General features: G+C 53.2%; 1 protein-coding gene across 1 annotated transcript in view; it reads right to left on the reverse strand.

Annotated features, from left to right (window-relative positions):
• LOC137306223 (serine/threonine-protein phosphatase 2A 65 kDa regulatory subunit A alpha isoform-like) overlaps positions 1 to 14,819 on the reverse strand; it is a 29,936-nt gene that overhangs the window by 3,189 nt on the left and 11,928 nt on the right. Inside the window, 9 exon segments of the mRNA XM_067975341.1 lie at positions 1 to 121; positions 582 to 736; positions 1,803 to 1,851; positions 1,853 to 1,864; positions 3,705 to 3,878; positions 6,825 to 6,959; positions 7,353 to 7,423; positions 9,739 to 9,853; positions 11,414 to 11,569. The exon segment at positions 1 to 121 is cut by the window's left edge and continues 22 nt beyond it. Coding sequence (XP_067831442.1) covers positions 1 to 121; positions 582 to 736; positions 1,803 to 1,851; positions 1,853 to 1,864; positions 3,705 to 3,878; positions 6,825 to 6,959; positions 7,353 to 7,423; positions 9,739 to 9,853; positions 11,414 to 11,569 — 988 coding nt within the window.

Consider the following 14,819-nt stretch of genomic DNA (forward strand, 5'->3'; position numbering starts at 1 on the left):
TCTTCTGCAGGGTCTTGGCCACGTTGAAACGCACGTTAGCCACAGCGTCGCCGGCCATCCGCAGCACGGTGGGCAGCATGTGTTTGGTGGTGATCTCCTTCCCGCACACCTCAGACAGAACCTGGAGACGGGAGGGGCAATCAGCCACGAAGGAAAAAGGAGCTCGCCTTTATCGGGCGCCAGTGCGGGACGTCCCAAAACGCTTCACAGCCAGCAAAGTACTTTTTTGTTTTGAGTGTGGTCACTGTTGCGATGTAGGCGGCAGCCAATTCGCACATAAAATTGGGGTTACGGGGCTCAAGTCAAGGACGCCTCAGCCGGGTTCCGACCCCGTCCCACGCCCAAACAGGCGCGCGGTCCCAGCAAGGGAGGGAGCGAATCGGAGAGCGCGAGGGAATAGGAACCCCGGTTGGCTAACCCCACCCCGATCTCGCTCTGGCTCAGGAACGCCACGATAACGGGCAAGTCTCCACTACCGTCCCAGCCCCCGGTCGGCTAACTGGGCTCGGAACGTGGGGGAGGGCAGGGGGTCTCGGTCCTGATTATACCCCCACCCCTCCCCTCCCCAGCAGGCACTTTACGTTGATGCAGAACAGTGTGGTCATCCTGTGCAGGTAGTTAGGGTCACTGGACATGGCCAGCACTTTGGGAATGATGGTAGCTTGGGCCCAGTCCTTCCCGAACTTCTGGACCAACTTCTTCAGGTTGTTCGTGGCCGCTTCACGAATCGCATAAACTAACGGGAGGAGAAGCAGACGCGTTACCCTCAGGCTGGCAAGATCTCGGCTCAGGCCCCTGACCCGCCGTCCCGGGCTCTGCTTCAATCGGTACAGTCTCTCCCCGTTTCAAGCCCTATCTTGGTGTGTACCCAAGTAACAACACATTCTTGGTGCTCCCACTATTGCTTAATCTCCACCTGTTGATCAAGAAAACATTAAAATTTGCAATTGGGAGCGTTTCCCCGTAAGGTGTATTTTGCCAGGTCAGGGTGTTAATGGCCCGTGGACTGCCGGTTGCCATGCCAACCAGTGATTACGCTCGGTAGCTCCGGCAAAGGGGAGCATGGGCAGTTTAAACGGGCACCTGATTAACTGTGATTACGTGACCCGGTGCGCGCCCTGTACCCTCTCATCGTAGTCTTCAAATCCCTCTATGGCTTCCTCGCCCCCTCTCTATCTCTGTAACCTCCTCCAGCCCTCCGAGATCTCCGCACTCCTCCAATTCTGGCCTCTTGCGCATCCCCGATTTTAATCGCTCCACCATTGGCGGCCGTGCCTTCAGCTGCCTGGGCCCTAAGCTCTGGAATTCCCTCCCTCAACCTCTCCGCCTCTCTCTCTCCTCCTTTAAGCCGCTCCTTAAAACCTACCTCTTTGACCAAGCTTTGGTCACCTGTCCTAATATCTCCTTATGCGCTCGGTGTCAAATTTTGTTTGATAATCGCTCCTGTGAAGCGCCTTGAGATGTTTTACTATGTTAAAGGCGCTATATAAATGGGAGTAGTTGTTGTTCTGTATCTGACACTGGTGCTGTCTGATCAAAAACTCGAATGGTTGGCCACCACAGCAGGTAAGGACCTGAGCAAGTGGAATCAGAAGTCAGCTCTGCAGGAACCATCCAGTATATCCAGGACAGCCATTACTGTTCAAAACTACACGCGTCCCTCAGTCATTACAAACGCCCTGGGCAAAACTTCACAAAAGTTATCGCTTATCCATTTTAAATGGTATAATACTCATCTACGGTGATAATGATCATCTAACGATACAGTAAGTGGTTTAAGAGACAGCTGTTCCTGTCCTTACCATGATCCACCAGCCAGGCCATACAGAGGGAGTTCAGCTTCTCATCAAAAGAACTCGACACCCTATGGAAACAAGGGGTCAGCAAGTTTAAAGGGGGCATTCAGTCTCATGCAACGCACAATTAAAGATCTTTTAAATATCACGCTTGCCTCAGCGCAATCTCCCCTCTCCGTTTCACTCGGTGCAATCTCTGCAGTGTTGCTGGGAACCGACGCCCGGTACAGAGAGCCGCCACTGGGCACCGACGCCCGGTACAGAGAGCCGCCACTGGGCAAGGACGCCCGGTACAGAGAGCCGCCACTGGGCAAGGACGCCCGGTACAGAGAGCGCCACTGGGCAAGGACGCCCGGTACAGAGAGCCGCCACTGGGCAAGGACGCCCGGTACAGAGAGCCGCCACTGGGCAAGGACGCCCGGTACAGAGAGCCGCCACTGGGCAAGGACGCCCGGTACAGAGAGCCGCCACTGGGCAAGGACGCCCGGTACAGAGAGCCGCCACTGGGCAAGGACGCCCGGTACAGAGAGCCGCCACTGGGCAAGGACGCCCGGTACAGAGAGCCGCCACTGGGCAAGGACGCCCGGTACAGAGAGCCGCCACTGGGCAAGGACGCCCGGTACAGAGAGCCGCCACTGGGCAAGGACGCCCGGTACAGAGAGCCGCCACTGGGCAAGGACGCCCGGTACAGAGAGCCGCCACTGGGCAGGACGCCCGGTACAGAGAGCCGCCACCGGGCACTGACGCCCGGTACAGAGAGCCGCCATCGGGCAAGGACGCCCGGTACAGAGAGCCGCCACCGGGCACTGACGCCCGGTACAGAGAGCCGCCACCGGGCAAGGACGCCCGGTACAGAGAGCCGCCACCGGGCAAGGACGCCCGGTACAGAGAGCCGCCACCGGGCAAGGACGCCCGGTACAGAGAGCCGCCACCGGGCAAGGACGCCCGGTACAGAGAGCCGCCACCGGGCACTGACGCCCGGTACAGAGAGCCGCCACCGGGCACTGACGCCCGGTACAGAGAGCCGCCACTGGGCAAGGGCGCCCGGTACAGAGAGCCGCCACCGGGCACTGACGCCCGGTACAGAGAGCCGCCATCGGGCAAGGACGCCCGGTACAGAGAGCCGCCACCGGGCAAGGACGCCCGGTACAGAGAGCCGCCACCGGGCAAGGACGCCCGGTACAGAGAGCCGCCACCGGGCAAGGACGCCCGGTACAGAGAGCCGCCACCGGGCAAGGACGCCCGGTACAGAGAGCCGCCACCGGGCAAGGACGCCCGGTACAGAGAGCCGCCACCGGGCAAGGACGCCCGGTACAGAGAGCCGCCACCGGGCAAGGACGCCCGGTACAGAGAGCCGCCACCGGGCAAGGACGCCCGGTACAGAGAGCCGCCACCGGGCAAGGACGCCCGGTACAGAGAGCCGCCACCGGGCAAGGACGCCCGGTACAGAGAGCCGCCACCGGGCAAGGACGCCCGGTACAGAGAGCCGCCACCGGGCAAGGACGCCCGGTACAGAGAGCCGCCACCGGGCAAGGACGCCCGGTACAGAGAGCCGCCACCGGGCACTGACGCCCGGTACAGAGAGCCGCCACCGGGCACTGGCGCCCGGTACAGAGAGCCGCCACCGGGCACTGACGCCCGGTACAGACAGCCGCCACCGGGCACTGACGCCCGGTACAGAGAGCCGCCACCGGGCAATGCCAACGCACAGCACTGCCTCTACATCCTTACTTTTCACCTTTCACTACCTCGGGACATCCCAAAGCACTTCACAGCCAACGAAGTACTTATTGGTTTTGAAGAGCAGTCACTGTTGTAATGTAGGAAATCTGCAGCCGCCAAATTAAAAAAGTAAAAGGTGACAAAGCAATGAGCTCCGTTCATACCCGGTTCGGGTCAGATTCTTACCAGCTGCCCTGCCAACAGGGGCATATACTCAATGATGGCCAGGCGCACACGCCATTTGGCATCCTCTGCCAGCTCGACGATGGCTGGAAGCAGGGACTGGGACAGCTGCCTGATCCCAATCACCTCGTTCACACAGTCCAGGTTCGAAATGATGTTCAGTCGCACCTCTGGGCACTGCAGAGGAGGGGGGGGGGGGAGGAGGAGGAGGAGGAGAGAGGGAGGGCAGGGAAGGAGAGAGGGAGGGCAGGGAAGGAGAGAGGGAGGGCAGGGAAGGAGAGAGGGAGGGCAGGGAAGGAGAGAGGGAGGGCAGGGAAGGAGAGAGGGAGGGCAGGGAAGGAGAGAGGGAGGGCAGGGAAGGAGAGAGGGAGGGCAGGGAAGGAGAGAGGGAGGGCAGGGAAGGAGAGAGGGAGGGCAGGGAAGGAGAGAGGGAGGGCAGGGAAGGAGAGAGGGAGGGCAGGGAAGGAGAGAGGGAGGGCAGGGAAGGAGAGAGGGAGGGCAGGGAAGGAGAGAGGGAGGGCAGGGAAGGAGAGAGGGAGGGCAGGGAAGGAGAGAGGGAGGGCAGGGAAGGAGAGAGGGAGGGCAGGGAAGGAGAGAGGGAGGGCAGGGAAGGAGAGAGGGAGGGCAGGGAAGGAGAGAGGGAGGGCAGGGAAGGAGAGAGGGAGGGCAGGGAAGGAGAGAGGGAGGGCAGGGAAGGAGAGAGGGAGGGCAGGGAAGGAGAGAGGGAGGGCAGGGAAGGAGAGAGGGAGGGCAGGGAAGGAGAGAGGGAGGGCAGGGAAGGAGAGAGGGAGGGCAGGGAAGGAGAGAGGGAGGGCAGGGAAGGAGAGAGGGAGGGCAGGGAAGGAGAGAGGGAGGGCAGGGAAGGAGAGAGGGAGGGCAGGGAAGGAGAGAGGGAGGGCAGGGAAGGAGAGAGGGAGGGCAGGGAAGGAGAGAGGGAGGGCAGGGAAGGAGAGAGGGAGGGCAGGGAAGGAGAGAGGGAGGGCAGGGAAGGAGAGAGGGAGGGCAGGGAAGGAGAGAGGGAGGGCAGGGAAGGAGAGAGGGAGGGCAGGGAAGGAGAGAGGGAGGGCAGATTAGGTAAAATAAACATGCAACAAGATGGCATCTACCCATCTTACACAATCTGCCCTGGACAGACCAAGAATTTTTTTTACAGTGAGTTGTGATGATCTGGAATGCGCTGCCTGAAAGGGCGGTGGAAGTAGATTCAATAATAACTTTCAAAAGGGAATTGGATAAATACTTGAACGAGAGAAAATTTGCAGGGCTGCGGGGGAAAGAGCAAGGGCGGGGAGTGGGACTAATTGGCTTGCTCTTTCAAAGAGCCGGCATAGGGAAGATGGGCCGAACGGCCTCCTCCTCTGTTGTAAGTTTCTCTGATTATCTCTATGTTGTGTTATTGCAAAGGGTCTGATAGAATAAAATAGATCTTTCCCAACAGCCCTGCAAATTTTTTCCCTTCAAGTATTTATCCAATTCCCCTTTTGAAAGTTATTATTGAATCTGCTTCCACCGCCCTTTCAGGCAGCGCATTCCAGATCATCACAACTCGCTGCGTAAAAAACATTCTCCTCCTCTTCCCCTGATTCTTTTGCCAATTATCTTAAACCTGTGCCCTCCAGTTACCGACCCTTTTGCCACTGGAAACAGTTTCTCCCTATCTACTCTATCAAAACCTCCAATATTGTGAACACCTCTATTAAATCTCCCATTAACCTTCTTTTAAAATCTTAACCTCCACTCAAAATCAGAAAACAAAACAAGGAACACTATCACCATTTGTTTGCTTGCATAGCGGGCACTGTGTGGCGGTGAGAGATATTTCAGCAGTATGTGAATACCAGTAACACCTCCCCACTGCGATCTCCACCACCTAGAAGGACAAGGGCAGCAGATGCATGGGAACACCATCACCACAATGTCACACACCGCCCCCACTTGGAGATATATCTGCCATTCCTCCATCGTCGCTGGGTCAAAATCCGGGAATTCCCTCCCTAACAGCACTGTGGGAGAACCTTCACCACACGGACTGCAGCGGTTCAAGAAGGCGGCTCACCACCACCTTCTCAAGGGGCAATTAGGGATGGGCAATAAATGCCGGCCTTGCCAGCGACGCCCACATCCCAAAACCAACGTTAAAAAAAAACCTGAAGTTGTACCATTTTAACAAATTACAGAACTTAAAACAGCAAAAAGCTGCAGATTGTCCTAATGAACACTCTGTGGGTCTTTCGAATTACCGGAGTGAGGTTCGATGCATTTAGACCCCCGCTTCCCAAAGTGCTGGCTCCTGCGGAGGGTGTGCTCCCCGGGCACCAACCCCCACTCGCTATTTCACCCGTTCTTCATGCCGTGAGCTTAGACAGTGAGCGGGGAACCGGCGATTCAACCAAGGGGGAGAATTTCAGCCACGGTCTGCTCAAGTCGCCTGGCCAAAGTCCATGATTTCCAGTCGGGAGTTGGGGGGTGCGGAACTGGGTGGCGATGCCAGCCGATTCTCGCTCCTTCTACAAAATATGGGCTCTGAGACCATCGTATTCAAGCCGCCCACCAGCTCTAGATCTGCTAACGCAGCGCAGACCAGAGACCGACCCGGTACGCTTATCCCAGTCCGTTATGACTTCAGTCCCCCAAGCTAGGCAGTGACCATGCCAGCTGAGGATCAAATGACAACCATCGTGGGTCTCACACTCAAAACTATTGGGGCCTCACACTCGAAATGTAGCTGTGCGCCCAGGTCCCAACACACGAGGGGTTTAGATAAAGTAAATAAAGAGAAACTATTCCCATTGGCAGAAGGGTCGAGAACCAGAGGACACAGATTTAAGGTGATTGGCAAAAGAACCAAAGGCGACCGTAAGGAAACACTTTTTTACGCAGCGAGTGGTTAGGATCTGGAATGCACTGCGTGAAAGGGCGGTGGAAGCAGATTCAATCGTGGCTTTCAAAAAGGAACTGGATAAATATCTGAAGAGAAAAAATTTGCAGGGCTGTGGGGAAGGAGGAGAACGGGACTAATTGGATTGCTCTTACAAGGAGCCGGCATGGGCTCAATGGGCCGAATGGCCTCCTTCTGTGCTGTAACCATTCTATGATTAGCTCTCTTGGGATCTTCCAACTCACCTCGTCTTTCAGCTGAGCCAGGAAGAGCGGCAGAAGATGCTCGATGGTGTTTTCCTTGCCCAGGATCGGTGACAGCCCCATGATAACGGAAGCCAGAGCTGACTTCACATGCTGATTGGCATCTGATACCAGCTCCTGTTTGAGAAGAAACAGCAAGGTGAGCAAATCATCTGACTTTTCTGCAGAGACACCTCCTCGACACAAGTTTTAAACTCTATTTTGTGGTTGGACAGATATAGTATGAGTTAGATACACTGTCCCATCAACACTCTCGGGGCAGGTAGAGCACGGGTTAGATACAGAGTAAAGCTCCCTCTACACTGTCCCATCATACACTCCCGGGGCAGGTACAGCACGGGTTAGATACAGAGTAAAGCTCCCTCTACACTGTCCCATCAAACACTCTCGGGGCAGGTAGAGCACCGTTTGGAGAAAATGTAGCTGACTGACACCACCAAGGCGGGGAAAAAAAACGAGGTCGCTTCCATCAGGTCAAGTGATACCACGTTTGGGTTTCTGAAAGCTTACCTTAACACAAGGTAGAATCCGCGTCATGATGATCTGCTGTCGGGAGTCTGCAGGCAGGCTCTCACAGAACTCTGAAAGAAGCAACGCTTAAGTGAAGAATTCACATCTCTTGTGCTCAGCCCTGAATATTTCAATCCGATTGTACACTGGAACGAAAACTAACAGCAATATTTGATCCCAGGAGCTTGCATTTCGACACCACGCGTCATGTCGAGAAAATTCGCTTTGGGATGTCCTGAGGTCGTGAAAGGCACTGTATAAATGCAAGCTCTTTCTGAAGCAAATTGCCACTGAGCAGCAAGGGGGAGAAAAGGGGAGGGGTGGGTCAGTAGGAGGCGGGCGACAGCACATTCAAAGAGAAGGGTCTGCAGGAGGCTTCTGAAATCAGGGAGGGCGATAAGGGGGAGGTGATGAAGGGGCAGTGTAGGACGGAGAAGATAGCGCCTTGAAACCCCGGACAGTGGAAAACATATACCAGGGGGAGTCAAACTCAATTTACAAGGTGGGCCTCGCCCGACATCCTTGACACTTACCGCGGGCCACATTCTGCGTGTTTGGACACACCGGGGTGGGTAGAAATTGGTTATCCGTTGCGCCCGTTTTTTTGGGCGTGGAACGGGCGCGACGCGTGCCAATCACAGGGCGCGAGCTCCCGCGCCTGATCCGTGCAGGCAATTTAAATACACAGCGAAAGGTATGGCCCGCTGCTGCGGCGCGAAGGTTTAAAAGGGCGCAGTTCTCGGGAGTGTCCCGTCCCCAGGATACGGGGCAACCTCGAGCACAGCGCCAGGTGAAACTGGGCCGGCGACGCTGCGACGCTCCTGACTTCTACAAAGGCATGCGGACCCACGGCACAAATCTGCAGTGATCTCAGGTCGTTCCACAGCGAGTGAGGACGGCGAGTGTCTGCACTTGATTCGCTGCCCAACTTGACAGACGCCCACCCCTGCTGTCCATTGCTGGCGAGACGGCGACTGGGGGAAGAAAAAGCAGCACAGCTTCCCCCACTCTCTCTCGTCCAGTGCGGTACCGAGCCACACACTGCTTTGAGGTCTCAGATCTGACCCCTGTCACCTGTGACTCAGTGGGTGGAGCACTCTCTCTCTCTCTCTCTCTCTCTCTCTCGCTTCAGTAGATCGTGGGTTCGAGACCCCATTCCAGAGGCTTGAGCCACATAATCCAGGCTGACACTTGCCAGGTGCCAGTACCGAGGGAGCGCCGCACTGTCGGAGGGTCAGTACCGAGGGAGCGCCGCACTGTCGGAGGGTCAGTACCGAGGGAGCGCCGCACTGTCGGAGGGTCAGTACTGAGGGAGCGCCGCACTGTCGGAGGGTCAGTACCGAGGGAGCGCCGCACTGTCGGAGGGTCAGTACCGAGGGAGCGCCGCACTGTCGGAGGGTCAGTACCGAGGGAGCGCCGCACTGTCGGAGGGTCAGTACCGAGGGAGCGCCGCACTGTCGGAGGGTCAGTACTGAGGGAGCGCCGCACTGTCGGAGGGTCAGTACCGAGGGAGCGCCGCACTGTCGGAGGGTCAGTACCGAGGGAGCGCCGCACTGTCGGAGGGTCAGTACCGAGGGAGCGCCGCACTGTCGGAGGGTCAGTACCGAGGGAGCGCCGCACTGTCGGAGGGTCAGTACCGAGGGAGCGCCGCACTGTCGGAGGGTCAGTACCGAGGGAGCGCCGCACTGTCGGAGGGTCAGTACCGAGGGAGCGCCGCACTGTCGGAGGGTCAGTACCGAGGGAGCGCCGCACTGTCGGAGGGTCAGTACCGAGGGAGCGCCGCACTGTCGGAGGTGCCGTCTATCGGCCCCCATCTACCCTCTCAGGTTCATGTAAAAGATCCCATGGCCACTATTTTGAAGAGCAGGGGGAGTTCTCCCCGGTATCCCTTAACCAACATCGCCAAAAGCCAGATTATCTGGTCATTATCACATCGCTGTTTGTGGGAGCTTGCTGTGTGCAAACTCACTTACATTACAGCAGTGACTACGCTTCAAAAAAAGTACTTCAATGTACCGTGAAGCGCTTTGGGACGTCCTGAAAGATGCTATAGAAATGCACGATCTTAAACAGAGCTGGTTGGAAATTTGGGGAGCTTCTTCACTCATCACAAGTGAGCAAATGTAAGGAATCTTACAACACCAGGTTATAGTCCAACAATTTTATTTTAAAATCACAAGCTTTCGGAGGTCACCTGACGAAGGGGATAATCTCCGAAAGCTTGTGATTTTAAAATAAAATTGTTGGACTATAACCTGGTGTTGTAAGATTCCTTACATTTGTCCACCCCAGTCCATCACCGGCATCTCCACAAGTGAGCGCAAGCTATGTGAAAGGTGCAAGTTCTTTCTACACGGTCAGTTTTTTTTTTGGCGCCGACCCTGACCTTTGACCTTGTGGGAGGCGGCCGCACGCACTTCAGCTTCACAGTCCTTCATGAGGTTCTGGAAGGCCGGGACCAGGTCCTTCTTGGTGATTTCAGGCCCCACAGCTTTCTGCAACTGTCCGACACAAGACACGGGGAGGTGGGAGGGAGATGGTGGTGGGTGGGGGTGACGGGAAAGAAACAAACAAAAAGAGCTCTTAAAATCTCAGCGCAAAGCATTGCCCGTTATCCTCATTGGAAAGGGTTAAATTACGAGGACAGGTTGCACAGACTAGGCTTGTATTCCCTCGAGTGTAGGAGATTAAGGGGTGATCTAATCGAAGGGTTTAAAATGATTAAAGGATTTGATAGGGTAGATAGAGAGAAACTATTTCCTCTGGTGGGGGGAGTCCAGAACAAGGGGGCATAACCTTAAAATTAGAGCCAGGCCGCTCAGGGGTGATGTCGGGAAGCACTTCTTCACACAAAGGGGAGTGGGAATCTGGAACTCTCTCCCCCAAAAAGCTGTTGAGGCTGGGGGTCAATTGAAAATTTCAAAACTGAGATTGCTAGATTTTTGTTGGGTGAGGGGATTAATGGTTACAGAACCAAGGTGGGTAGATGCAGTTAAGAAACAGATCAGTCATAATCTCATTTAGTGACGGAGCAGGCTCAAGGGGCTGAATGGGCCTCCTCCTGTTCCTAAGATAATTGGCAAAAGAACCAGAGGGGGAGATGAGGAGAATTTTTTTTTTAACGCAGTGAGTTGTGATGATCTGGAATGCGCTGCCTGAAAGGGCGGTGGAAGCAGATTCAATAATAACTTTCAAAAGGGGAATTGGATAAATACTTGAAAACAAAAATTTGCAGGGATATGGGGAAAGAGTGGCCGGGGGGGGGCGGGGAGAAGGGAGTGGGACTAATTGGATAGCTCTTTCAAAGAGCAGGCACAAGCACGATGGGCCAAACGGCCTCCCTCTGTGCTGTAAGATTTTACTTAACAGCCTGACGCCCATTTGATAGCTGCTCACAGTGGCATCACTCAAATCCATACGCCCAGGAGTGGCACTCTAGGAAGATACTGACCGGGATTATGGCCTTTGAGAGAAAGTTAGTGCAAAAATTGACAGGGCCCTCGGTTTAGCGTCTCATCCAAAAGACATCAGCCCGACAGTGTAGCTCTCCCTCAGTACTGCCACCGTGGATTGTCAGCCTGGATTATGAGCACATAATTCATGCTGACATCCCGGTGCCAGTACTGCGGGAGTGCTGCACTGTCAGAGGTGCCGACTTTCGGACGAGACGTTAAACCGAGGCCCCGTCTGCCCTCTCAGGTGGGAACGTAAAAGATCCCACGGCCGCTGTTTCGAAGAAGAGCAGGGGGGGGGGGGGGGGGGGGGGGGGGGAGTTCTCCCCGGTGCCCTGGGGCCAATATTTATCCCTCAACCAACATCAGCTAAAAATACAAAAAAAACAGATGATCTGGTCATTATCACACGTTGCTGTTTGTGGGATCTTGCTGTGCGCAAATTGGCTGCCGCGTTTCCCTACATTACAACAGTGAGCACACTTCAAAAAAAAAGTACTTCATGGCCTGCAAAGCGCATTTGGGATGTCGAGGTTGTGAAAGGCGCTGTATAAACGCAAGTCCTTTTGATTCTTTTTGGAAGTGCGACAGGTCTGAATACTGGCTTACCTCAGTGAACTTGTCCGCGACCATGTAGCGCACGCGCCATGACTTGTCCTCCACCGCCTGCCGTAGTATGGGCATCACCATGGCCTCCACGTCCTCGCGCTTCAGTAGCTGCGCGATACTGACGCAGGCTTCAACGGCGAGTAACCGCACTGAGTCCTGCAGGGGCAACGTGCGAGGTTAGCCAGGTTCAAGTGTACGGGGAGGGAATCATGAAATTGCTTGGAGGACTCTTTATATTTTGCTACCACTATTAACTCTCAGCTTGTGCCTGTTAATCAAGTTTCCGTTGCGTATCATCTGCAGCACAGAAGCAGGACATTCGGCCCATCTGGTCTATCCCGGTGTTTATGCTCCACACGAGCCTCCTCCCTCCCTACTTCATCACACCCTATCAGCATATCCTTCTATTCCTTTCTCCCTCATGTGTTTATCCAGCTTCCCCTTAAATCCATCTACGCTATTCACCTCAACTACTCCTTGTGGGAGCGAGTTCCACATTCTCACCACTCTCTGGGTAAAAAAGTTTCTCCTGAATTCCCTATTGGATTTATTAGTGACTATCTTATATTTATGGCCCCTAGTTCTGGTCTCCCCCACAAGTGGAAACATCTTCTCTACGTCTACCCAATCGAACCCCTTCATAATTTTAAAGACCTCTATCAGGTCACCCCTCAGCCTTCTCTTTTCTAGAGAAAAGAGCCCCAGCCTGTTCAGCCTTTCCTGATAGTTATAACCTCTCAGTTCTGGCATCATCCTTGTAAATCTTTTTTGCACCATCGCCAATGCTTCTATATCCCTTTTATAATACGGAGACCAGAACTGTGCACAGTGCTCCAAGTGTGGTCTAACCAAGGTATATGGAGACCAGAACTGTGCACAGTGCTCCAAGTGTGGTCTAACCAAGGTATTTGGAGACCAGAACTGTGCACAGTGCTCCAAGTGTGGTCTAACCAAGGTATATGGAGACCAGAACTGTGCACAGTGCTCCAAGTGTGGTCTAACCAAAGTTCGATACAAGTTTAACATAACTTCTCTGCTTTTCAATTCTCTCCCTCTAGGAATGAACCCCAGTGCTTAATTTGCTTTTTTTAAATTGCCTTATTAACCTGCGTTGCTACTTTTAGTGATTGAGTATCTGTAATAATACACAAATGTATAAGAAGAATGAAAATGTAATCATAAGACTTTATTTTATTAATACAAATGCAGTAAAAAGTATGTCGGCAAAACTCAATTAAAAGCAGAGACAGTCTTTAGCTGATAAGAAATTGAGCAAGTGGAAAAAGGGAGTGAAGGAACAGCGAGATCTTGGGCTTTCATGCTCGCAAATCTTTGAAGGTAGCAGGACAAGTTGATAAAGCTGTTAAAAAAAGCACTCAGGACCTTGGGGCTTTATAAATAGAGGCTTAAAGTACAAAAGCAAGGAAGTTAGACTAAACCCTTTATCAAACACTGGTTGGGCCCCAGCTGGAGTATTGTGTCCAATTCTGGGCACCGCACTTTAGGAAGGATGTCAAGGCCTTGGAGAGGGTGCGGAGGAGATTTACCAGAATGGGACCAGGGATGAGGGACTTCAGATATGTGGAGAGACTGGAGAAGCTGGGATTGTTCTCCTTAGAGCAGAGAAGGTTAAGGGGAGATTTAATAGAGGTGTTCAAAATTATGAGGGGTTTTGATAAAGTAGATCGGGAGAGACTGTTTCCAGTGGCAGGAGGGTAACCAGAGGACACAGATTTAAGATAATTGGCAAAAAAGCCAGGGGGGAGATGAAGAGAATTATTTTACTCAGTGAGTTTTTCTGATCTGGAATGCGCTGCCTGAAAGGGCGGTGGAAGCAGATTCAATAATAACTTTCAAAAGGAAAGTGGATGAATACTTAAAAAAGAAAAACATGCAGGGCTACGGGGAAAGAGCAGGGGAGAGTGGGACTAATCGGACAGGCACGACGGTCCTCCTTCTGTGCTGTACGATTCTATGATTCCAGCCTTGAAGAGGCATCTGCCCGAGAAACACCATAGATCTGGAAAGTTAGGGAGGGTAACCGAGCAGGGGGAAAGCACGATCTGGATGCTGCAAGGACAGGACACTCAAATCAGCCTTGAATGATAAATGTGGATTAGGTAATGTAGAAAAAAAATCTGGATTCTCAAATAGCCGAGGTGGGAAAATAAAAGTTTTAAAAAGTGGGCATTAGGAACAGATACTTTGGAATTCGTTTAAGGTCTGGCCAACCAGGAACCCTGAGCTCGAGAACTGTAACATGCTTTGAATTTCCCGGTGAACTTGCAAGGTATCGCTGCAAGTGTAAGAGTAATTATTGTCAATAATAATTATCACCGTATGCTTAATTTCTATGATTATCAATAAATGGTTTTAAAACCTATTATTTTGAGTAACTTATAAGAACATCCATCCTCTAACAAAAGGCATACACAATTACAGGCCACATCATTCCTTCTGTAAGGAGTTTGTAAGTCTCTAGAGTGTATGTGTCATTGTTATTAGAGACTTGAGTGCATAATCCAGGCCCACACTCCCAGTACCAGTACTGAGGGTCGTCTTTCGGATGAGACGTTAAACCGAGGCCCCCCAATATGCCCTCTCAGGCGGGCGGAAAAAAAACACTATTTCGAAGAGAAGGGGGAGTTCGACCCGGTGTCCTGGGGCCAATATTTATCCCTTAACCAACGTCACCAAAAAAGCAGATTCTCTGGTCATTCTCACATTGCTGTATGTGGGAGCTTGCTGTGCGCAAATTGGCTGCTGGGTTTCCTACATTACAACAGTGACTACATGTCAAAAAAGTACTTCACGGGCTGTAAAGTGCTGTGGGACGTCCTGAGGTTGTGAAAGGCCCTATAGAAATACAAGTTCTTCATTTCTTTTTATTAGTAACTGTTATCATTGTGTACATGTAACTGTCGGTAATAAGTTATCATTGTATGCTTAATTCAACAATAACTTGCATTTATATAGCGCCTTTAACAAAGTAAAATGTCCCAAGGCGCTTCACAGGAATATTATCAAACGAATTTTAACACCGAGCCACATGAGGAGATATTAGAACAGGTGACCAAAAGCTTGGTCAAAGGGGTAGCTTTTAAGGAGTGTCTTAAAGGAGGAGAGAGAGAGGCGGAGAGGTTTAGGGAGGGAATTCAAGAACTTAGGGTCCAGGCAGCTGAAGGCATGGCCGCCAATGGTGGAGCGATGGAAATGGGGGATGCGCAAGAGGCCCGAACTGGAGGAGCGCAGAGATCTTGGAGGGTTGTAGGGGGTTACAGAGATAGGGAAGGGCTAGGTGGCCACGGAGAGATTTGAACACGCAGGTGCGAATTTTAAAATTGAAGTGTTCCCGGACCGGGAGCCAGTGTAGGTCAGCGAGCACAGGGGGCGATGGGAGAACGGG

The sequence above is a fragment of the Heptranchias perlo genome, chromosome 42 (genome assembly GCF_035084215.1).
Source record: "Heptranchias perlo isolate sHepPer1 chromosome 42, sHepPer1.hap1, whole genome shotgun sequence".
NCBI classification, from domain to species: Eukaryota; Metazoa; Chordata; class Chondrichthyes; order Hexanchiformes; family Hexanchidae; genus Heptranchias; species Heptranchias perlo.